A 24,604-nucleotide genomic window follows, 5' to 3' on the forward strand; every position below is an offset into this window, starting at 1 on the left:
GCCTCCGCCCACTCGGTGCCCTTAGCACCTCCTCATCGTGACAGCCAGGACGTCCTCAGATGTTGTCTGATGCCCCTGGTGGGGGTGGCGAGGCAGAGTCACTCTCAGGTGAAACCCACCACTCTGCCCTATTCCTAAATCAAGGGCAGTTCTCTTCGGAGGGACTGCCACCCTCCCCAACAAGCCCCCTGGGGTCCTGGCTCACTTCCCTGTGGCTAGCAGTGCCAGGCGTCGTCATTGCTGTCTTCTTAGGAAGCTCATTGATCCTCCCGTTCTGTGTCTAATAATGAAATTTATTGATCAGGGAGGGCCAATGGCCGTTGATAAACAGAGCTGACAATGCAGGCACAGGCAAGTGGACAGGAGGGTGCGTGGGGAGGGGACAGTGCCTCTCTGCGGAGAGCATTGGCGTCAGAGCAGAAAGACAAGCTGGGCACAGGTTGTACCTGGGGCCAGGGGGCTGAGCGGTAGCCCGCCCCCCCGGGAACCCTGAGCTTAGACATCGGTGGTATCTGAGGCCCTCAGGGGTTCTTGCAAGAACCGTATTTTCCTTGTCTTTTTTTCCCCAGACTCCTTGGAGCAGAGCTGACCTCAAATAGCCCAGAAGGAACATGTCCCCAGCTTTCCCCTTGGGGACCCTAGAGGCTCTTCTGAGCCACCAGGATTAGAAGGGACCTGTCACTTCATTTTTCTTTCTGTTCTCAGGGAAGCCAGGAGCTTGAGACTCGTGACATCAAACACAAGCAGTCAGTCTGAACAGGAGTTTGAGACAGGCTGTCTGTGGCCATGACCCTGAGGTTGTAGGGCCTGGATGCTTTTTTCAGAGCTGTTACACCTGGTCTTTAAAGATTTTATTTATTTATTTGACAGAGAGAGATCATAAGTAGTCAGAGACGCAGGCAGAGAGAGAGGAGGAAGCAGGCTCCCTGCCGAGCAGAGAGCCCGATGCGGGACTCGATCCCAGGACCCCGAGATCATGACCTGAGCCGAAGACAGAGGCTCAACCCACTGAGCCACCCAGGCGCTCCTACACCTGGTCTTTAAAGCTGGAATCACAGATGGAATTTAGCACAGTGGAATCCTCACTGTACAGGACGGGAGATGGTCAGGGACTGGCTGCGGCTGGGAAGCCAGGTCGGTGGCACTGGGGCTGGAGCCCGGGTCTGACCCCACTGGAGGGAGAAGGGAGCCGGGTCTGCTTCCACGGGCACCTTCCAAAGGCAGCATCCTCCCTGGCAGTGAGCTGACCATGAGCTTGTCCTGAGCGCCCCCGCCTGCTGCCCCCTCGGTCACCAGCACTCCAGTCCCACCTGGGGCTTGGTGATCCGTCAGACCCCGAATGAGGCACATAGTCTTTGGAAATCAGGGGCTTTTACCCTCTTGATTTCAGCTTCAGAAGCTGAACCATTTTTGGTTCTCTTTGCTCTTCAGGGCCTCAGTACCAGCCTTTCTCATAGAGTTCTGGGTGGCAGTGAACAGGGCCCAGGCCCAGGCCCCCTCGGGCTCAGGTTCCCGACTCAGGGCCTCACTCCTCCTCCTGCCCAGGCAGCCTGTCCCAAGCGTGAAGGGCCCTCCGGTCCTCCCCAGCCAGCGTCCGACTCACACTGCCCTGCACCTGCCCGTGTTCGGAGCCTCTGAGGATGCCAGCTGCACTTAGCCTCTCTGAGCAGCCATGTGTCCTGCCACATCACAGTGGAGCCAGCCAGAGCAGGCCCCCAGGACTTAGTTGTTTTCTTTGTGTAGAAAGTAAACATCCTCGGGGCACCTGGGTGGCTCAGTCATTAAGCGGCTGCCTTCAGCTCAGGTCTTAAACCCGGAGTCCTGGGATCAAGACCACATCGGGCTCCCTGCTGGGCGGGAAGCCTGCTTCTCCCCGCTCCTACTCCCCCGACTCCTACTCCCCCTGCTTGTGTTCCCGCGCTCTCTCTCTCTCCATCAAATAAATAAATAAAGTCTTAAAAAAAAAAAAAAAGAAAGAAAGAAAGAAAGAATGTGAGCAGCCTGGAGAAAGGAGCGGGTGGAGGCCTGACCGGCGGGAAGGAACCCAGGCGCCTCTGTGGCTCCCTGACGGTGACTCTGTTGCTTTCAGTGGGGGTCAACTTGTTCTATTTCTGCATCATCACGTACCTGTACGGGGATTTGGCCATCTACGCTGCCGCCGTGCCCTTCTCCCTGATGCAGGTGACCTGGTGAGTGCCCCCCTCCCCCTCCCCCCCACTGGCTGTAACCAGACATCCTTCCTCGGCCGGTCAGGGCAGAGTTTCCGGTAGAAGCCCAGCGCCAAGCAAACATGGTGGCATCTAAAGCACGGAGAGGCCCAAGGCCGTTTTCTGTCCTTTGCAAACTCGCCCTACACCGCTGTCCCCGTCCCTGCCCTCTGGGGAAGATGATTTGGGGACTGGTGCCCTAGGAGCCCATAGCCCCTGCCCCAGGACAGGAGACTGTGACTCCTGGCGAGTGAGGTGGGGGGCGTGGAGGCTCGGTAACGTCCCATCTGTCTGCTTCCCGCTGAGCAGGGGCCGCACTGAGCCACTCTTCTCTTTACCAGCAGCGCCACTAGTAACGAATCCTGTGGCGTGGAGGCCGACAGCAAGCACAACGACACGGACCCGTGCTGGGGGCCCCTGCGCCGTGTGGACGCCTACCGCATCTACCTGGTGAGTGGCCTCGCCTCGACACCTGCCCAGCCGGGCTGGCCGGGGGCCTTCCGACTCTACTCCTTGATCGGAGAGGCTCCCCAGCTCCACGCTCTGGCCAGTTGCTGGGGCCATGGTCCTGGGCAGAAACCGCGTCACGTTACTGAGACCATAGCCGTACGCCCAGTCACCCGTCGCTTGGGGTTGACATTCAGGTCATTGCCAGCTGCTGGCTGTGAACTCTTGTAAACTGAGCTCGGGGTGGGAGGGGCACCCTAGGAACAGCTCTTTAGAGTGTCAGGAATGAATTTCCTGGAGACTCGGCCATGTTCCGACCTTACTCCCGGCCAGCCCAAGAGCGAATGGGAGATGCCGGGCTTCCTGACTGGAGCAGCCCGGCTCTGTCCCTGTCTCCCCTCCTCCCCGAAGGCAGGGGTGGGGTGGGGGGGATATGAATCTCCAGGCTGTTCTCCACTGCTTTGTGCCGCAGGCAGGAGGGGCGGGTTGGAGCTGGAGCTGGAGACCGTGCCGGACGGGTCTGGGGTAATAAGACACGACGCCGAGGCCGTTATTTATCTGTGCCTTGTGTGCGCGCGACTCAGAAACGCTCCCCTCGCCCTTTTGCAGCATCTATTAATATTCTCTGCCTCTTCTTGGTCCTCCTCAGCCCTGACACAGATTTAGGTGTGCGAGGTGACACGCAGTGTGACACGTGGCCACTTAGCGGCTGTGGAGGGGGAGGCAGGGTTCGGGAGAGAGCCGAGCCTTTCAGGGAGTTGGCCTCTTGACTTAATTATCCCCATCCTGGGAAAGGTTTCTTTCTGCAGGTCCTGCCAGCTGTGCTCAGGGTCACAGTTTGTTAACCCAGGGCCACCGGAGGGCGGTTTTGCCTTCCCAGTCCCACCCTGTGGCCCTGCTGAAGCCGGCCTATGGCCCAAGCCTGGGTGGAGACTGGTTTTCTTCTCTTGCATTGCCGGAGCGGTCGCATGGTCCGGTTTTTGTCTCGCGTGTTCACCTGTGCGTGTTCACCTGTGACCAGAAGCTTGTCTTTTAGTAGAATTTCATCTCAAATGTCCCCACCACAGGTCTGGTGGGAATTTGGTGGCAAGTTAATTCCCTGGTGCAGTTCCCCACTTCCCCTCCCCCAGCGTATGGTGGGGGGCAGCCAGGAGGGCAGCACAGCTGGGGCCTGTTAGCCTCTCAGCATTGCAACAAACAGTCATTGATAAAATTAGCAAAAGTATCAGTGACTATTAAGACCCACCTCGATCTCTAGCTGCTAGATGGAGGACATGGAGGACGGGGTACGAGGGGCTCAGCACGGACACAGGTGCATGTCCAGGGCAGAGGGACCTGCCAGAGCAACCAGACCTCAGGTGCTTTTCCAGGTGCTCTTTCCAGGAGAGGCTGTTAGGGTCTGTGCCCAGTCTGCCCGGAGTATCCCTTCCCCCAGGAAGACAGATGCCCAGTACTAGGAATATTGGCCGCTGCCATTCGCCTGGTAAATTATTTAGAGGCACGGTTATTGCTTTATTCAGTTGTTCCTTCGCTATTCCTGTAGCCCTTCCACGGGAGGAGAGCCTCCCTCCCTGCATCTCGGAGGCTCCCTGGCAAACAGAAGGAGCCGTTCAGGAGAGTGGACAGATACTAATTACTGCCGTCACCGTTCGGATATTGCACTTAGAACTCCTAGGGCTGACCGCCACCCGGCCTGCGAAGGCTGCAGAGATGGGAGGGTGGGGGAAGCAGAGCCTGTTCTCGCTGGGCGGTGGGCCCCCTCCCTGCCTCCCGGTCCGCCGCTGGGGGCTTCGCCGGCTTCCGTCACCGTGTGCTCTTCTGCCTGGTCTGCAGGAATTGAAGGCAGACGGACCTCCACGATTTCTCGGGAGTTACTCTACAGCTTTGTATGTGGCTCCCAGGGTCTGTGGCTTCCGCCCCTCCATGCTGGGCACTGGGCGTCCGCCCGCAGACCTGGGACGGATTGGCGAAAGTGAAGGCTTCCTTCCTTGGTCCTGAGCTCCTTGTTGTGGGTGACGGGCATCCTCCCCTCCCACATCTGACCCCAGGGCTCAGCCGCGCGTCTGCATTCCATCCGGTAGCCTCTTCAGGTCGGTAAGGAGGAGGGTTGTACTTCTCTCCCCACCCCGCAGTCGCCCGCATTCAGGAGGTTGTCGGTCCCTTCTAGAGGCTCCCGCTGCACCTCCTTCTACCCGCAGTTTCTGATTTTGCCGGCAGCGAGACTTCACTAAAATACGGGGCGAGGCGGCAGGCAGCTTTAAAGCCCCCCAGCCCGTGCACACTGTATCCTTGTCTCAGGTGGACAGCAGGCGTGTTTCGGGCCCCGTAATAACCATCTCTTCATAGCTATTTTGGGACGGTACATTCTGGGGAATAAAGATACAGGCTTTTATTTTGTGGTTTCCAGAAAGTCCTCTGGAAACAGTCTTTTCTGTGTCTTCCCAGAATGCTCCTGAAATGCACACGTAGAATGAGAATATTTGGGGTATTAACTATACCCAGAGGCCAGCCTGTGCACTGCATCATGATAGGAAGGGAGCTTTCTCCCACCAGCGGCTACCGGTCGCCTCCTGAAGCCCTTGACCTTAACAAATGGAAAATTCCTCCTCCCCTCCACCCTGCGACCTCCGTCCACAGCCTGTGATTGCCAGTGCAGCTGATATGAGTCAGTCTCTCCCTCTCCTTCCTTGGAGTAGCCACAGAGTGGGGCGCTAGGAGGCAGGGGTCCCGTGAGTCACACGTGTTTTCCAGAACCGTCCCCACAAGCCACTGCAGCTGGAGCCAGCAGTGACCTGGGCACTGGCAAGAGCCGATGAGTGTTAACATCAAGACCCGCCGTCAGCTGGCCTTGGATTCTCAGAACCCCACCAGCCGCCCCCACTTCTCCTTTGAAGGATCAGTGGGAAAGAGTTGGGGCATGTGGGAAACTGTGGGGTCCCCCAACTCTTTCAAACCAGTAACCTTGCCTCCAGGCTGGGGGAATGTCTTGGGACTCTTTTTGCAGAGCTTCTCTGGCTTTGCTACGAAACAAAGTCAGAACCGAGCCCTTGGCTCTCTCCTGTGCTGTGAGAAGGAGCCAGAGACCAGTGGCGAAGTCGTGCTAGGCTTGTACATAAATCTGTTCCGTCCAGGAATCCCACCGTCCTGGTGGGATTGTTCACTTGTTCACTTCCTGGTCCCAGCCATGCCTCCCACCCAGTCCCTCACCCACCCACCCGCCCCACCCCCCACCCAGGGCCTAGCCCTGTCCCTGCCGCCACCCCTCGAGTGTCAGAGGGAAGCCCCGGGGCCACAGTGGGACTCCCTGAGAGCCGACAGCTCCTCCCGGTGCGCAGGAGCGGCTGTGGCCTCTTACAGGTGGACAGATGCTGCTGGGTCACCGGCAGCCCAGCAGGCACCGGCCGGGCAGAGCCGGGAGCGCAGATGGCAGAGCGGAGCTCATCCTGGCTGGAGACTCAGCCACAAAGTGATGGTGTGGAGCGGGGCCCCTCGTGGGCTGCCTTGGGACAGGACAAGGTCACCCCGGCTCGCCGTCCTGCCTTGAACAGGAGCCGGGAGACCCACCTCCAGGGCCTGGGTGGCCCCAGGGGACAGATGGGAGCCTGCACGTGCCTGGCAGGTGACCTGCCACCCTTTGCGGGGCACCCCCTTGAAGAAGTGGGGTGTATGTTGGGGGTTAGGGCATTCTGCCTGCTGGGCTCTTCCAGCAGGCGTAGGGCGATTCAATTCAGGCTCAGGTAGCACTGGAACAGGTCTTCCCAGGCTCTCACCGGGAGTCCCGGTTTCTCCTTTAGCCAGCGAGTCTCGTTTTCTGATTCCGTCTTGGCTCGGCCTCACGCACCAGTATTTGTCTCCGTCATCTGTAGGGTGTCAAACGGCATGCAGTCCCTTTTGTAAAACCCAGGGGTCTCTCCCTGAAATGGGTAAACGTCCCTTTTGTAAGGAGCTGGAGAGGAGAGTGGCGCACCTGCCGGCCTGTGCCAGGCCTCAACCGGCCCTTCCTACGGTGGCTTTGCGTGGGAGTAACGCGTTACCACGCACCTTCTTCTTTCCGACTGGGTCCTCCGGGCTGTGCGGTAAGGCCCGTGGTGTCCTCCCACTTCACAGCAGAGAAAACTGAGACTTGAGGGCTGCAGTGTATACCCCGGGCCCCATGGCCAAGGCAGGGACAGGAGCCTGGCCCCCGGGGAGGGTTCCCATCCTCGTCCTCCGGCCCTGGTAACAGACTTGCTGGGCTTCTGGGCAGCCCTGCTGGTGAGGCCAGAGAGAAGGGAGAAGGAGTCGGTCGTGCCTGGTCATCGGCCCTCGGGGCTTGATGTTTGCAGAGGGGCAGGGGTGGCACTGCCCAAGGATGGTGTCCGTTCGGTGGTCCGTGCCCTCACTCCTGCCCATCTGCTCGATGGGTTTGCTGTCTATCTCGCCGCCCCTCGCTCCTGGAGAGTAGGGCAACTTCTCACATTCGCTCAAGGAGCACTAGGGCTGGCCATGTCTTCCCAAGGACGTTTCCCGTCCCTCCCACGGTCCCTCTCTGTGTTCTTCCAGCGTCAGCCACTGTGCCCTGGGGCTGTGGCATCTGCTAATAAGTGGGTCACTGCTGCCATCACTTGAATATTTATTCTTACCGATTCTGGGGCAGGAGGTGGCCTAGAGGCCTTCAGGACCAGCGAGGAGGGAAACGTAGCGTGGCGCAACAAGGCTGGGCAGCCGCAGTGACTTGACAGGACGCGGGAACTCGGGAGCCCTGCTGCACGCCTCCAGAGGCACCGCCGGCTGCCCCAGAGCACAATTCCAGTAGGACACGCGTGGACGCTGCCCCTGGATTTGCCACCGTCGGGAACCTGGAGTGAAGGCAGCAGCGGTTAGCTAAGAAGGGTGGCCCGAGAGGGCCTGTGGGAACTGAAGGGGCCAGCGAGCTGTCTCTGTGCAGGGCTCGTGGGCTGACTCCCTCTGGAAGCGGAGAGCAGGGCCCTAAGCCCACAAATGGCCTGATGGCAGTTTCCCTACTCTGGGCCACCCTGCCCTGTCTGACACACATGAGTCGGGACCCAGGAAGGGGCTGGGAGATGACTCCTGGCTGCGTGGCCTTGCTTACGGGGTCTGGAACATCAAAGTCCGCCCTTCGTGGGGTGGCGGCCGACCAGGGAAGCCCATCTTTTTTCCTTCCCCTTCATCTGCACAGTGTGCTCCTGGTCAGCTCCCCTTTGCTCTGTCCGGATGCTCAGAAAGGTCCCGTTTTTCTTGGCCTCTCTTTTCCCCACTCGTAGGAAGATGCCAGTCGCACTGGGCAGTCACAGCAGGTGCAGTGGGCCGGGTAGCCCTCGTGACCCATGCCTGGCCGGCCCAGGAGCTTGGTGTGGTGGGTGACGGGGGGAAGGGGATGCAGACGTGCGGTGTCTTCAGCCAGCTGCGCAGAATGTCCTCCTGAGCCTTTCTCCCTCGTGCTGAGCCCCTGCCTTCAACCCATGATCCTGGGTCTCGAGGACGAATCATTTCTGCCCGATACCGCAGAAACGCGTGGGCCCACTACCCCGACAAGAGCTGGGTCTCTAATGTTGAGGGAATGCTGACTTCAAACAGGCACCATTGCTCACATTGAAGTGACTGACTTGAAAGGATTAGCTTGTCTCTCCTTTTCAAGGAAATCAATAGTACAGGGACAGGCGTGTGTTTTCTTTCTTATTTTTTTTTTTTCCTAGGGAGCTGTCTATATATTTCATCCCAGGGATGGCTTCTTGGTTTTTGGTGTGCTTTCCATCCCCCCGCCCAGCCCTTTCTAAATGAAACTCAGATTGCTCTGTCACTCAGGCCAGCACTGCGGTTTGTCTCTCTAGCTCCTGCCAAGGGTCCCCATGAGCCCTCAGGCCCCCGCCAATCGCCCATGGCTGCTGCTGCCACCCGGGCGCCCCCCCCCCCCCCGCCCCGCTGCATCCCCTGCACCTGCCCAGCTGCTGCCCAGCATTGCTCCAGTAACCAGCCCTCACCTCTCAGTGCAAGACCCGGGTAGCACCTCCCTGGGCCGTAGTGACCGCTGAACCCGACCCCATCCCTAGCACCTCTGGGTGTTGGAGCCGAGCCTCCTCCTCCAGCTCCGGGAGAGGATTGTTGCTTTTATTTTTACTGTGCCTCTCAGGGACCCAGGTCCTGTCTGCTGGCGTTAAGCCCGCCATCCATCACCCCCACATCCTGCCTCTGCCACGGCCAACACCTGACACACCAGCTTAGAAGGTGACACTTAGTCCCCAGTGCTGCCGCTTCTTCGCTCCCAGTGAAGATACCAGGTGATGGGAATTTGGCAGCTTCTGGACAGTCCCCACCGTCCCTCCCCCCAAGTCTCAGAAGCCACCCGTTGCCATTGGTTGGGGTCCTGCATTCCTGCATGGGGGGAGCTTACATCCTAGCTCCTGAGCCAGGTAAACTGCCCAGATTCCCTCGTCACAATGGTACTTTTAGTGTCTCTCTGCCCTGATGGAACGTTCCAGGTCCCTGCCACCATATCTATTGTCTGGTGAGTCCTGAATACGTTCTTACAAACACTTGCCCAGGGCAAGCTGTTTTGATTCCTGGGTGCCTGGGCGGACGTCAGATAAATCGGCCTGGATTCTCACCCTTCCGTCCTACCCTCTTCCTCATTCAGCCAGGGAGGTGTCTCGGGGTGGGGGAAATCGTCCTGTGTGCCATCTCCTGGCCACTCCTGCCCCAGCGCCATCCGCGACTGAGAAACCCCCCTGTGTCAAAGTCCAAACGCACAAAACAAATTACAGAACTAATTACTTGTCACAGAGTTAGTTCGTTTGCAGCAGGTTTCTCTTGAGTACTTGGTTTCTCTAATGGGTGTAAAATGTTACTCTGTGAAAACGAGTTATTTCTGAATAGAGCTCTTAGAAGCCTGTCCCTCGTAAAGGGGGCCTCCAGGTGTTCACGTGCGCAGGTGCAGCGACCCAGAGCCCGGTCCGTGTGGAAGCAGGCCGGCGGCTGACGTGGGGTTGGGGTGGACGCAGGCAGCCCACCTACAAGAGAGCCCGGGGTGTGCGTGCCTTTCCTCGCCGCGCTGCCTGGGAAGCTCCGTGGGGCTTGGTCCGTGTATACCCACGGCCTGCACTCCTGCACAGGCCGATTTGGTTGGGAAACTTCCAAATAGGTCTCCGTGGGGAGTGCTCATCCCTGCTGGGGACCTTCTGCGCTGTGCTTTTTCAGGACTGTCTTACCCACACTCCACGCTGATCCCAGGCAGCCCAAGCTGGAGCCTTGAGCGCGCCTTCTCCGTGAGCGGCTCGAGTGGGGCTCGGTGTCTGGTGCCCCTCGCTCCACAAGCATCCCGGGCTGACCCAGCACCGACCTGAGTGTGTTTTCAGCCTTTCCCCTCCAGCTGCTCCACGCTGACCCCGACCAGGGTGGCCCAGGCCATCTCCATGCTCCACGCCCCTCTGCTTCCGGCCTTCCCTTTCTGAGTAAAGAACTAAAAGTGACTTTGCTTGAGGAGATGTCCTGGTTGATTTCACATCTCCCGCTCCCCTCGTCCCCGCTTTCTGTTTCATTTCCCCCGAAAGTGCAGGGAAAAAAAAAAAAAAACCTCACTGTCTAGAAGCCAGCAGCCTGCCCGTGGTTTTAGAGGAAGGGGGAGTATTCGTAAATATTTTGGGTTAACCCGGACGGAAACCGTACCTGCCAGCCCGTTTTTCGCCTCCTGCCCTGGGCCCATGTGATGCCTTCGTTGCATAGAGGACGTGTGGTACTTGGGAGGGCCCTGCCGGGGTCTGTGGGCGATGCTCACTCTCTGTCACAGGGTGTCTGTTGTGAGCAGAAGCTGGTGTCTTTCTAAATAGCGCCCCAGGGCCCCAGCAGTAATTGTTTAATTAAATAAAGCACTCATTCTAAGATAATAACTGCGCTCCTCTGTGTTGCCGGCGTTCCAGCCAGCGGGGCTCGCCATGCAGACCGTGCCCAGAATAAAAGCGTCTTTGGGCGTGTTCTTTGGACCACCGGCTGGACCACCGGCTGGACCACCGGAGAAGGCCGGGGCAAGGGAGTGCAGAGGGCTTGCGGCCCGCGGAGATGCCTGGGGCCCGAGCCGTGATGGGCATCAGGGGAGCTGAACAGCTAGGGTGCATATTAATGATGCCATCTGATTAATTAGCATGAGCTCGGGCTGTCTCGTGGCTGAGCTGAGAGCAGACCAAGGTACATTTTAATAAGCCTTCAAGTGCAGAGGGAGGTGCGGCAGAGCTCCCCTCCGAGCAGGTGTGAGTCTGGAGGGGAGGGTCACGGGGCACGGCAGGGCGTCCTGAGTTTGGCTCTGGGAGGGACTTCCTCCAGCCGCTGAGTGAGACATTCTCCAGAAACCTTGACAAGAGGAAGAAAGAGACAGCCGGACCGGGTGCAGGGTGCTGACTCGTGGGGCTGTGACGTGGACCCCTCGCCGCCATAGGGAGGTCATGCTCCAGCCACGAGGCAGGTGCGCGGCCCCCCGAGAACACCGTCCAGCTCTCTGCCTGCCCCTGGTCCGGACCATGAGCCTTGGCTGTGTCTCAAGGTTTGGTTCCAGGAACCAACTTCAGGTACTTGTTGAAACTCTACATTTCTGGGTCCTAGCCCTGGCCCACGGTAGCAGGGTCAAGGCTCCGAGGCCCAGGAATCTGCACCTTTGACCAGTTCTGAGGGGAGATCTGTGTCCTCCCCCCTTTGAGAGGTCCCGCCGGCTGAGGACCTGTCCCCTGGCAAACAGTCCCCCTGCGAGAACCGCCCCCAGGCTGCAGCTGTGAGGCAGCCTTTAGGGGCTCCCTGTGCCTTGCCCCTTCCAGGGGAAGACGATGGCCCCACGTCCACAGGTGTCCTGCTGGAGTTATGCCTCACGCACTCCAGTGCAGACAGAGAACAGCATCCCTCCTCTGATCAGACTGTTTGCAGGCTCTGCGTGTCCCGGGGAGAGAAGGGGCTCCAGCAGCCTCCCGTTGCTACTGCCCTCTTTGTTAACCAGGGCCAGCAGGTCCCTCCTGCATCCCTGTGGACGGGGCTCTCGGCTCCCTCTTAGAGCCCGCAGCGTGCCAGCCCCACCGAGAGGCCTTTCACCCTGGCCATCGATCGACTAGAGGGGAAGCGGGGGACGTCAGAGCGGTTTCTTCTACCCGGGTGGACGGAGTCGTTCATCAGCGAGCTCGAAGCCCTGTCTCCCCTCCTTCCCCACCTCCAAGGTTACTCAGTGTCGGCAAAGACTCCTGCTCCCCCATCTGGCTATTTCAAGGTCTGACGTCAGCGGAGAAGGGGTGGAGCCAGCTTGGCCTGTGCTCCTCTCCGCGGGGCTCCCGTGTCCAGGGCACCGGACTTCCTTCCCTCCCTGCCCTCCAGCCCCAGTGCCCAGCATTCCCACCGCCATCCACTCTTCCTGCACAGAGACAAGCGGGAAGAGTGGAATGAGGAAGGGCGGACGCCAGGAACACCTGCAGCCATCAGCTGGCGCTCTCGCCGGGGGCTGCGCACAAGCCAGCCGCTGAGGTGACAGAGAGCGATGGCTCAGCCTCCGCACAGCCTCGGGACAGGGACACTAAAAGCAAGCTGATTCCAGCTGGTTCCTGGAGATGCTGTCAGCTCGGCGGGTTCTAAGGTCCAGGAGGCCCATGCGCCGGCCACCCCGAGTATCCAGCTAGTTCTCCCGACCGGATCAGGTGGTTGGGGGCTGATGGCTGCGTGGGTGGGTGGGTGCTGTTCTCCAAGGTAACCACTGAGGGGCAGGACGGATGGCCCAGAGGCTCCCTGCCCCCGTCCCTCACCACAGAGTCTCCCAGCTCCCCTCAAGGCCTCCGGTTCTAAGGACCTCCGAGGACCAGCTGACCCCGAGCCTGCCCCGGACAGCTCTTCCCAGGCCCAGGGTCACATGGCCAAGCCAGAAGAGTACCTCTAGCCTTCTCGTTGGTGCGGCAGAGCCCCGCCGTGGGGGAGGTTGTGCTGTCTACCCTTGGTCTCCCCTGCCTTGATCTCCAGCATGCTGGACCAAGGCACAGAGCTGGCGTTGATTCCCCGTGAAGAGCTGTCAGCGGTTACACAGTGAGAACCAGTACGCCAAGCCCGCAGCGCGGGAGAAGTTAATGCCTCGGCGTCTGCTCACTCGCTCTGGCTCCCGTGGGGCTCGCTGCAAGGGCCCAGGTGGCACTTTTAGCCATTTATCGCATGGCCCCCTAGCCGGGACCTCCCCGCTGTGCCTTCTTCCTTTTGCCCCTGTAACACAGTGCAGTCCCTTTTAAGCCTTATCCTGCTGGGACAGAGAGGAGTCCTCCCGAGAGGAATCAGGAGAGCTTGAGGCCGTGCTCAGCCTCCCCCAGTCCCTATAGCGCAGGCCTGGCTGCCTCCAGCACGAGACTTGCCCCAAAGCCACGGAGCTTTTCTGTTACTTCATTTTTTCAACATTGGTTTTAGGTAAACATGACTGTCCTTTCCCTGCTTAAAACGTGTTAGAAGTTCCTCTCCATAAGGCAACATTTATGCTTCTTCACGTGGTGTGGTCTGTTCCAGTCTCCTTCTGGAAGCTGGCCCCTGTCCTGCGGAGGTGCTGGGCACTCTCACGACTTTGTGCCCGTCCAGGGCCTTTCCCTTGCTTCAGAGTCTGACAAGCACTCACTCGTTCAGAACTGAACTTGAGGGCCTCCTTTCAAGACACCTGTGGCCATTACTGTCCCCCCCAACCCCTCCCATGGCGATAATTGGATTTCCGTGTGTCTTCAGTTACTTGGTCTCCCTGGGAGCCTCTCGAGGTCAGGGCTGTGCCTGACCCACACGTCTGGAACCAGCATGGGCCTCACAGAGGGCAGTTGCTCCGTGAACATTGGAACGAGCGAGAGCACTAGGGTGTGCCCCCCCCCCGCGGGGTCTGTGGCTGGCGCCGTGCGGTCCCTCTGTAAGCCCCTGAGGCTGCCGATGCCTGCGGCTCATCACCGCTAACGGCCACGGCCAGAAAAATTCCACGTGCAGCTGGCTTCTCTTCTTTTCCTGAAGGTACAGATCATCTTCTGTGCCTCTCTGCCGGGACCAAGTGACCCCTCAGAATGGCCTTAGGGGCACTCAGGGGGCCACAGTCAGGAGCTAAGCACATGCCAGGAAGTCTGGGGTGGCACCCCATCTGCCACCCCCTCTTTAGTGCCCAAAATGCAAGCAGTGAAGTCTTAGGCTGGGCCAGGCTCAAAGGCAGGTCTGTGTCCCAGGCAGAGCCTCAGCCCTCCTCTCACACACACCAGCTCTGTCCCGCACACCTCCTGTCATCACTGTCCTTAAGGCCCTCCTCAGTCAAGGTCAGGCCTCTTTTCCCACCTGGGCGGGTGGGTGTGGACCCATCTCTGTCTCTCTCCTGCTTGCAAGGAGCCAGGCTGCCCTTAATAAGCCTGGATGGCATATAATCATTAAGTGAGTGACTATATGGATTTTCCACAATATTTATCTATCCCCCCCAAACCACAAGGGTTGCAGCTCTGGCACCAAATCCTTGGAACCCTGCCCACCACCGGGCACCATCTGGCTTTTCAGCTAAGAAACAGACAGCATAGGCACGCAGTCCTGTCCTCCAGTAGGATGTGAGGGTGATAGCGGCCTTGCCAGGCTGATGCCACCGGGCCCTCCCAGCCCCCCTGCCCCTGCCCCCAAGGGAGGCAGCTTTCCTGGGGGTGGAGGTGGTGGAGAGACTTTCTGTAGGGCAGAACCAAGGGAGGCGGTAAACACTCTAAGAAGGGGACCGGCCTCGAATTCACACAGCCTAAGTTCTGATCTCAGCCATGTCTTGGTCTTTACAAGGTCTTGACAAATTATTTTATCTCCTTTAGCTCAGCTTTCTAAACTGGAGCCAGTAACCCATTCCCAGAGTGTTGGGGTCAAGAAGTCTTCGACAGAAGGTGCTGTGTGTGGGTGCTCGGGAGGTGCTCGTCCCCTCGCGTGGATTCCCTGGTGTTCAAGGCAAAGCCTTCTCTAGGTGATGGCTCTGAGGCAGGGAGAGGCTCTGGCGTGAGAGTGGCCTGTTCGTGGGCACAGTTCTTCTCCCTGCCAGTAGCATCCCCTCTGGATGCGGCCCCAACCATCTCCCAGCGGAGGGCTTGGAGATGACTGGGTAGGGTAGCACCTGGGCCAGGTGTGTGGGACTTGTCCTATCCGAGAGGCTGGGGCCAGAGATGGTGATGTGATAGTGAAGACAGTTGCCTGGGAGACTGTGCATTCTGGAAAGATGCCGTCTGTGTCCCATCACGGTCATGGCACAGGAGCCGTTTCTGGGCGGTGCATGGCCAGGCCTCTGGGACCTGAGGGGGACCTGCCATGGGTCGTAACTTGTCACTCCCTCCCAGGTAGCTCCTTGTCCCACACGTCTTTAACACAGTGCTCAGCAGCCGGGCTCCCCAGTAAGACATCACGCTCCTTGATGGTAGAAATTTGGGATGAATTTCTTGATCTTTCTTTTTTGTCATCCATGGGTTCAGGAGGAGATGTGCTTTTTTTTTTTTTTTTGGCCTCCCAGAGGACAAACCATAAAGATAGATTACAAACCTCAGGTTCCTAACTGAAGATTTCTGTCTCATCTAAGTAGGGCAGGGGATGTTGAGAGCAAAGGGTTCAGAGAAGGAGGTCATTTGGGTCCTTTCCTAGATCTGCTTTGTTTCCAGTTGCCCTGAGAAAAGAGAAGCAGAAGATTTGGAGGAAGGAACCTGGGGATGCTTTCAGCTGTCAGACGGTCACAGGCGGCGTTCCAGTTAGTGTGTTCAGGGAGTAACTGAGCCCAGGCAGTGCCTTGTGAGTGCCCTGGCCGTCTCCAGGCTGACAGGGCTGGGATCGCTGTTACCCAGGCTCCTCGGGTGTTGGCCAGCGGTGCTGCAGGGGCCAGGACAGCCTGTGTCCGGCCTTCCTGGAACCTCGGAACTGGTGCGGGTGGTCTGGGAGCGCTCGCCCCACACAGCCTGTGTCCGGGCTGCTGCTCACCTGCCAGCCTCCCGGGAGCGGTTCCCTCCACGCTGTCCAAGAGATTCTCATCTGTTCTCTTTCCTGCCGACCCCTTCGACCCCTTCGCAGCCTCCAGGAGGGGCTGTTCTGGGCTTGTGACAGAAGAGCGGTCTGCATGTTCATGGCTGGGAGCAGCCGCCCCATCTGTAGCTTCTCCCCAAAATCATTTTTCCACGCTCCCCGGTGTCAAGACAAGGTTTGCACCAGTAGGCCCGCAGAACTTGTCCAAGTGCAACCTCAGTGGCCTGCATGCAGCTTTGCGGGGAGGGTGCCCAGAGCTTCACCCTCTTCCCAGTTAATCGGCAGTGGAGCACGTCTCTTCTCCTGCCCGACCTCCTGACCCTGGTCCGATTGGCTGCCGTGCGGGTTTGGTTTCTTGCCTCTGTTCTGTGGCTTCAGCCACTAGGTGCGCCCTAAGGAGTCTACCTTTCGTCTCGCTGTTGCCTTTGCTCAGAGCGCGGCACTCTCCCGTCTCAGGCTTGGCCTCTTCCAGCAAGCACACACTTGCCTTTTGCAGGTAGGACATGTCTTTGCGTTCACAGTTTCCAAGCGGGGCTGAATCGGTTGAAGCAAGTGGACTTGGTTTTCTCCTGCAGGACATCTCAAGGTGATAGCTGGAGAAGAGCGTGTGTGCCAGAAACACGCTTCTTCAGAATATCCGGGCAGCCACTCTCTGTTTTTATTGTCAGGCATTCCCTGAATCTCCCATCTCTCCGTGCATTCAGTAGGCCTTGCCCAGTCCCTTCTAGGAGATGGTGGCAGTGGCGCAGGGACAGTAAGATGCTGTAACTTACCCTCAGCAGCACATGGCGGCGGCGGGGGGGCGGGGTCGGTGCTCATCTGTGCTGTGGGTGGGAAGGTGAGCTCGCTTTGTCTCCATTACTCCTTCCCCCCCAGGGACACGGAACTTAAGGGATGAGTGGGTGAAGGGCCTGCTGCTTCCCCATCTCGGTTGGGCTGGGGGAACCTGTAGCTTCCTCCCACGGAGAGGCTCTGCTCGTACGCTGGGCCAGCCACTCACTGGGCTGGGCCTTCAGAAGGTGGCTGCTCCGCTCTGCCCTGCGGGAGAACCCCCTTCTCCTGGAGCTTCTCGTGCAAGCACCCATCCCTGTGGGTCTGGATTCTGTGGAATTTAGATGGGGTGGTGCATCCGATCGCAGGGTTTTGGCAAATGAGCTGTGATAACGGTCCTCTGGGCTTGGCGCACAGAGGCTGCCGCCTGGGGTTCAGACCCACACCTGTTGTCAGGCTCTCACCGTCCTCTGCACGATGGCCGAGCCTTTCTGTCTGGTTGGGAAGAACTTGAGCTCCCCACCAAAGCATCCGGGCCGTTATTGAACTTGGGCGCAGGTGACAGAAGTCCGGTAAGAATAGGAGCGACCTGATGTTCTTTCTTTGGCCAGAGGGCCTCACGGGGCCCCAGCTCCCTGTGTTCCCTGACCTGCGGTGTCTGGAGGACCGATGGGGTGTGAGAACGTGGGTGCCGGCTGTCGCCGTTGGGGGTCATGGGCAGGGCCGATGTTTGTCGGCCCCCTGTGCACACACGACGTGCCTTGAGAGGTTCTGTCACACTCGGGGGGCTCGTGGTTAGCCAGGGCGGCGTCAGGAGGCCAACCCCAGCACCGCGGGTGCCCGTGGTCCAGAAGCCCGTGGTCCCTCCGCGGCCCCTCGCTGACTCTGGGCTCCTCTCCTTTGTGGATGAATCCCCAGACATTGTCATTCAAGTTGGGAAAATAAAACTCCCAAACCGAAATGCGCACAGCCACTTGAGAAATAAAAATAGAATCCTCGAACACTCCTTCCCGCACTCAAGGACACCTTGAAAGTTCAGTTCCCGTTAAGGGATGGGTTCATGCTGCGTTGTCATTAACCCCAATTAATTCTTAACCCCTGGCGCCCTGGAACGAGGGCCGCCCTGTCATCTGGGGGCTCGTTGCCTCTGTCACTTGGGAGAGCCTCCGGGATCCGTCCGGAGCTCAGCCGCGCCATCAGCGGGTCCCTGCCCCTGCCGGCCCCGTGCGCACCGAGTCCACGGATTCCACGGTTAGCCCCTGGGGATCCCCGTGTGTTTAGGGCAGATGAGGCAGTATGTCCCCGTTCCACCCCCTAAGACTTGTTACTTTGTCACTCTTGCTAAATTAACAGAAGTCCAGCCCTCACCCCACCCCACACCCAAGACCAGGAGGCTCTGGGTGGATCCGCCGCCTTCTACACTGACACTGCGGGAGCTGAAGGGTGGGGCGCGCAGAGGCAGCTGCTGGTGGCTGAATCCTGGTCCCTTAGAAGCTCCACCGTGCTGCACTGTGGGGGCCACAAGCAGGTGAGCCCCCAAACCCTCATTTTTAGAGGAACTCAATAAACCAGGCACTCCAGGACCGGGCCATCCAGCAGGTTTCTCCAGCCCCGGGAGCCAGAGAACCACAGCAGCGTTACTTTCGTTCCTTGCTGGCCGCCGCCGGCTTCCTCGACCATTTGGCCTTCATCCCTACCACGTGCTGCCCTTCTGCTTCCATCTAGGTTGGGGAACAGGGCCTCGAGGGAGCCTTCCCCGCTGGATCGACAGTCCGCGGACTTCTTCTCTGCTGGATTTTCTCACTGTCCCCTGTCGCAGGAGGTGACCGGTGATCAGTCTTTGTCCCAGGGACTGGCTCAGAGGTTCTTGGGACATTTGTTCCGTATGGTTCTTCAGCACATCCTTCTCTCCTGTCTTCCGTGTCTCCATGAACAGCTGGCCCCTCTCTCTCCTCACCCCCACCCTGCCCTTCCTCCCTTTTGAGGGAGGGGAGATGGACTGCGGGTCTTGTGATTTTCACCCAAGTGCAAGTTCTGATGAGAAGGTGTGGTCCACTGTGTGTCTCCCCAGCAGGAGAAGAGATGCCAGCAGGCAGGATTGGGGGCTTTCATTTTGTTTTGTAAGAGAAGAACTGGTGGGTGGGCGGTCTGTCTGGGGACGGTGAATCCACGGTCTCCCAGAGGCAGGCATGGGAAGAGTCCCTGCTTTGAAGACCTTTGACATTAGGTTCTTGACATTAGGTTTCTTCTAAGACATTGCCCTTCTGGGTGCCTGGCGGATTCACAGAGTGGGCACAGCCCACTGGGGTCCGAGCCCCTTCCTTGCTAGGGGTCCAGGGGGTGCGGCTGATGGAGGGCAGCCGAGAGCCCCAGGCTCTTCTCAGAGCCTTTTCTCCTTATTGGGGCTGAATAGCATTCTCTTCTAAAGCCAGTGGGTCTGCTCAGAGCAAACGCTGTTTCAGTTTGCTCTTCCTAAATCAAAACATATTGATTTCACACCTGTTTGAGGAAGAGATCTTTTCCCGACACACTGAGCCACGCTCAGGCGGAGCGGGTGGCTTGCCCACTTGTGTGCACTGCCCTCTGCCAGCTCAGACACTGCCGTGGCAGGAGGGGCTGGTAGAGGGTACGAGGCAAGTCAGCAAGACAGGGGTGGCCTCTGCCCCTGCTACAGGGTTACACCTCTCCACCAGGCGCTTCCCCACCGAATCCGCTATATTCTGCAGGTCCTCAGTGGGCATGTCACATGTGTCAAGCCCCCTGGGTGCTGGCGTGAACAAGGACGCAGGCCTTGCCGTCCTGCTGCTCGCACTCTGTCCGGGGGGCAGGGTATGTGGACGCAAAATCAACCCATGAGGGGCACCTGGGTGGCTCAGTGGGTTAAAGCCTCTGCTTTCGGCTCAGGTCATGATCCCAACGTCCTGGGATCAAGCCCTGCATCGGGCTCTCTGCTCAGCAGGGAGCCTGCTTCCTCCTCTCTCTGCCTACCTCTCCACCTACTTGTGATCTCTGTCTGTCAAATGAATAAATAAAATCTTAAAAAAAGAAAAAACCCATGAGACAGCAGCTCAGCATCTACCAGAATTAGGCAGAATTAGGTGCCCGACTGTGTGTTTGAGCCCAAGGGAGGAGCTCCATGCAGAGGACACTGGTCCCCGAGCAGAGCTTAGGAAGTAAGAGAGGGGGAGAGTGAAACTCTGTGCGCAGGTGTGGCTGGGGCTAAGCGTGGGGGACGACACACACCAGTTGGCTCTGGCCCCAGGAAGGAGAGGACAGGGACAAAAGGACCAAGACGGATTCTCCGGGAGGACAGTCCTGAACTCTCCCCGGCCTTTTGTCTACGGGTTCCTCCTATCTGAGGTATCCCTTTCTCTTTGAAGTTCCCCTGGGCGTCCCCACCCCAGCCCCAGCCAGGCAGGGTCAGGAGCCCATGCTCTGTGCTCCACTTCCCCTGTGGGACCGTAAGAAATAACATTTCTGTGGTTTTAAGCCACCAAGTTCTGCAGTCACAAGACGCTGGTACAGAGAGTGAGGAAGGAGACAGAGGCTGTTGGGAGCTTGAGCCGGAGCGGCTGGAGGTGAGTGGTGTGCTGCCTGCGCGGGGTTGCAGGAGAGAGGCAGCTGGATGGAACTGTGGACAAATCCAGAGGGCCACCAGGACCCTGTAGAGCCACACCCAAGCCTTGCTGCGGGGCCTTAGCAACGTGGGCTGCCTTGTGTCCATCAAGGTTGCCCTGGGGCCTTTGGTGCACGTTTAAACTCGGAGAAGAGTTTAATTAAACGCAGAGAAGAGGCCCGAGCGACCCCATTTGCACCTTCCCAGGTCTGTCTCAGACTTTGTTCCCGGTGACCAATTTGAAGATTTCATTAGAAACCAAATGAAGATTTCAAAGAAACCAAAATAAAGAATTGCTCTTTATTCCTTTTTCTCCTTCTGGAACGCGTTTGGCTGCCGCAGGTTCTGTCCCTGCCTCCTGGAATGATTTGGGCTCCGAGAGTCCTTGAACAGAGGCTGAGTCTGAACTGATCAATGGCATTTGGGGGTTGAACCATTGCTCGGGAGTCGGCTAATTTATAATGTCATACGGGCTAGACGAGAAGACCCAAGAGGATAGGCTGTCTCTTGGCTTTTTATCTCCTCTTTTTGAAGAAGGAAAGGGAAAACAGGAGGTGCCACGCTTGGCTGTTCAGCATTCAGAGATGAACTCCGTCCCCGCTAGACCCTGGGCACATGGGGGCCGCTTCTCCTCCCGTGCCCCCGTTCTTCCCAGAGACCTGGCAGCAGCCGCTCCATGGCGTCCTTTCCGGCTCTGGATGCCGGCCCCTGCGGGCGCCGAGTCTGGCTCTAACTAATTTGCAGAGGACACCTGTTCCTTAATTAGCCCCAGCCTGTGCCGTGTGTCTTGGTACGGGCTCCCTCCGATGCATGAGCTCGTGGTGGGCAAGGGCTGCCGTTGGGGGTCTGTGCGTGGTTGCTCCGACCACCCGGGCCCTGTGCTTCCCACTCACAGAGTGGTGGGGTCCATCTGTGTCCTGGGCCTTAAAAGCACATCCCGGGCTCTGGCCCGCCACAGGTGTCTCTGCTGTTGACCAAATCTTCCAGAACAACCCTCTACCGCCAGGCCCCGCTGCCAGCCCTAGACCCAGATGTGGGAGGTCCAGGCCACTGCAGACCCTCATTCAGAGCCCCCCTGCACTCCTGCTCCCCACGACTCCGATGGCGTCTCACGTACACTTCTTACTCGACTCTTCAGGTGCGCCTGTATGCTTAGTGTCTTTAAAAAAAGGGAAGCTCTTGGGGGACCGGGATCCCACCCTGCAGGGTTTTATAGAATGCATCCTCTTGTGGAAAACGATCTTGGTGAACAGCTGCCGGTGGGGAGGGGATGAAGACGGTTCTAGCATCTGGAAGAGGACCCGGGCTGTAGCAGGATTCCCTGCCTGCCTTTGGGGCTGGTTCTGCTGCATACCTTCCCCACCTGCCACCCGCCTCCCCTGCTTCCCCTGCCTTGGTTTTACATAGTAGAACCTTCTGAAAACGAGTCTCTAGGCTTCAGAGATGAGCTCTGACCTCCCACATAAGCCGCCCGTAAGAAAATGTCCAGCGCGAGCGGTGGGCACCGTGGGTCGGAGGGGAGGCCCCCACGCCTGCCAGGGGACACAGCAGGAGTCTGGTTTTGAGCAGCCCGGCGTTGTTTGGAAACATCTGTGGCAAGTGGCTTTGTATGTGTTCTTCCTTGAGGCCTCTCCCTCTTCTGCCCTTCAAGAAAGAAATCCTGTTGAAGTTTCCCTGAAGTGGTTATTCTTCTAAAGGACGAACTGATGGTGCCGCTTGCCGGCTTGCTGTGCGGCTGCAGGCCCTGCCTGAGTCCGGCCTACAAGGGCACCAGGCCACCGCCTCCCCCGCCCCCACCCCCCCACCCCCGCTTCTGCTCCCACCCCCCAGGCACCCCTAGCCTAATGGCGCTTCCCCTCCTCCTGGCGGAAGCAGAGCTGGCTCCAGGCCCCCAGCAGAAAGCCCTTTCCAGAAGTCTCCCAGCCCCGGAGCCTGCCTGGAGGCTCTGTCCCCCAGCTAATTAGAGCTTTCTCCTTAAGCAGTACTTTCGTCTCTGGTGTCATCCTCACAGTGATAATGGACTTGGATAAGAGGTCACAGCTTCTCCCACTTCCCGCTTTCCTTGCGGATGATGGTGGGGGAGGGACGGGCACAGCCCCCCTTCCGCCAGCGCCCGCCTGCCTGTCACCCTGTCACGGGGTAGCCAGGGAGCGGGGGGACTGGCCGCCAGGCGGAGCAGCTGCGATGTCTCCTCCCAGCTCACGGGGCCAGAGCCCAGCTGCTCCCCACATTCGGGTCTCTGCCACCCGCTGCACCTCTGGCGAGTGTCATTAACATTAACGTGATAAAACGGGCGCCGTGTAAATGTTAATAAGGTCTGTTGCGTCTGCTGCTTCCGAGTGGCAGATTGGAAATGGTACCATCATCGTAGCGCCAACCAGCAGCTTTTAATTCCTCTGCTCCCTGAGCAGCCAATTTGGCATGGAAATCCTAACCTTGCCTCAGCCCCCAGCCCGGCTCTGCTGTGCCAGGCTTACCCCCACTCTCCTTTGCAGAGAGGGTTCAAATTTCCCACCGACTGGTTTTCTAAGATAGGGTATGAATTCTTTTTTTTTCTGAGTAACCGCTTGGTTTTCCCTCTTCTCCACGGAGGAACAGCCCTGAGCCCCAAACTCAAGCCTCACTTTTCGTGGCTGCGGTTCCTTCTCTTCTTGGTCCAGGATAGTCCTCTCGGAGATTTGCCCTGGAAGCCATTGGCTCTGGCTCTGGCTTTCCAGGCTTTCCCTTCTCTTGAAGTCACAACATTGCTGATGGACGACATCCTGATCGGTCCTTTCCTCTGAACCTTCAGCACAGCGTTCTTTCCCGTGTGCTGCACTGTGGGGGCCCCTGGGTCCCCTCCTCCCTGTGTGCGGTCTGCCCAGTAGACCTGGGGGCCCAGGGTGTGCCTGGCTTCCTCTCAGATCCCCATCTTGCTGCTGTCCCACACCTCCTTGGGGCTTGTTCCCAGCTCCGTGCAGGGCCCGGGAACCCTCAGCATTTGCTAAAGAGGAACATCAGGCAATGTCCCTGGGGTGTCCCTGGGGGTCGTGCCCAGAAAGTTGTCTCAGGACAGGAGGCATAAGGAACAGCCAGAAAGCATGGCTCTGGGTTTCTGTTGCACCCCAGGGAATACCCTCGCGATGCTGTCGGCCCCTGGGGAGCCTCTGCTGACCCGGGTGCACACCGTGGTTAGGACCGGCCGCCAGGCAGGGGCCATGTGGAGAGCGTGTCCGCGCGTCTCCGCGCGCTCCCGGCCCTGCCCCCCTCACACGTGTTTCTGTCCCCCAGGCTGTCTTCACTCTCCTTCTTGGACCCTTCACCTTCTTCGACGTCCAGAAAACCAAGTACCTGCAAATCCTGACCTCCCTGATGAGATGGGTTGGTGAGTGAGAGACCTTTCGAGTCTTCCCTTTCTCCTCTCGTTCCTTCCTTACCCTTGCCAAGACGGCCGTGTGTGCTCACAGCGCAGCTGGAAGGTGGTGGGCTTCCGTGGACTCCTGAGAGCCGGCAAGGGGCGGGGGTAACACAGTCCCGACAAGGATCACGTGTTGTGGACGGAGCCCGAGCTAGGCCCAGCCTTCTTCACACGCCCATGCAGCGTCCCCCCTGCCCCCAGGCTGGGCCAGGACTCCTGAAGTCCCCGGGTCGGCTCTGCCCACTTCAGGGCACGAGAATGGCACCGCTGTGCCTTCTTGTGGGTGCACCGTGTGGCACAGCCGTAAGTCCCAGCAGGCTGTGGCAGCCGCGTCTGCGTTGCCGGCCAGCAGGGTGTGAAAAGACGCCCCTTCCACAATGCCCTTGACTGACCGATGCCCTCCTGAGCAAGAACATCGTCCTTGGGTGGTTTGGGGGTCTCTCCCCCTAAGGCAGGTTTGTGGGAGGGAGCTCATGCATTCCGCAGCACCGACCCGGAGGGCTCCGGCTACTGAGCGCCGTGGACCCAGGACAGGAGGGTGTAGGGGCCGCGTCGCCTGGCACTGGCTCTGGGATCATTTGCATTCCTCTTTTGGTCTAAAGGCAAAGAATACCGTTGCCGTTGTGGCTGAGAGGTCTGGCAGAGGGTGTCTGCCTCCAGCACCTCCCCTGCGCGGGCAGCGACATTCCCCGGGCGCCTGAGGGCGGGACTCCTCCCTCCCGAGCTTCCTCTCGAGCTCCCATTGCGTCTGCCCCAGCACCCCTCATCAGGACTCAGGGCACACAGCCCTCAGCACGGGCCCTCAGAACAGCTGCTGATAAAAGTGATTTCCGGCTGTTCTCACATCCTGCAGCGGATTCCAGAATCCCAGTGTAAGGAGCCAGTGCGTCACAGGGTCCTGGCATCTTCAGTCGGGAGGGACCATGACCGTCATCCAGTCCCCGCCCCGCCCCCTCGAGGGCAGGCTCCACAAGCATTCACACGGGGTGGCCTCTGGGCCAAGCTCCCGACGGGTCCCCTGCCCCACTCGGAAGGGTTGCTTGTCAGCACTGGGAAGTCCTGCCTTGTCTTGAGCCCAACTCGGCCGCCTGTAACCTCCTTCCACCTCGGTCCTTCCTTGCACGGGGTTGAGAGCAGGACTGAGTCATCTGCTGCGTTAGCTCTGAGGCCTCTGTAACCCGG

General features: G+C 58.9%; 1 protein-coding gene across 2 annotated transcripts in view; it reads left to right on the plus strand.

Moving 5' to 3' along the window:
- The window catches only part of TMEM104 (transmembrane protein 104), a 52,758-nt gene that overhangs the window by 13,814 nt on the left and 14,340 nt on the right, over window positions 1-24,604 (plus strand). Inside the window, exons 7-9 of one of the 2 annotated variants that reach the window (XM_032320911.1) lie at window positions 2,090-2,189; window positions 2,552-2,657; window positions 23,296-23,389. In XM_032320911.1, the coding sequence (XP_032176802.1) occupies window positions 2,090-2,189; window positions 2,552-2,657; window positions 23,296-23,389 (300 nt within the window). Of the gene's footprint in view, window positions 1-2,089; window positions 2,190-2,548; window positions 2,658-23,295; window positions 23,390-24,604 lie in introns of both variants that reach the window. The other variant, XM_032320910.1, reaches the window with a different exon arrangement.

The sequence above is a fragment of the Mustela erminea genome, chromosome 18 (assembly GCF_009829155.1).
Source record: "Mustela erminea isolate mMusErm1 chromosome 18, mMusErm1.Pri, whole genome shotgun sequence".
NCBI classification, from domain to species: Eukaryota; Metazoa; Chordata; class Mammalia; order Carnivora; family Mustelidae; genus Mustela; species Mustela erminea.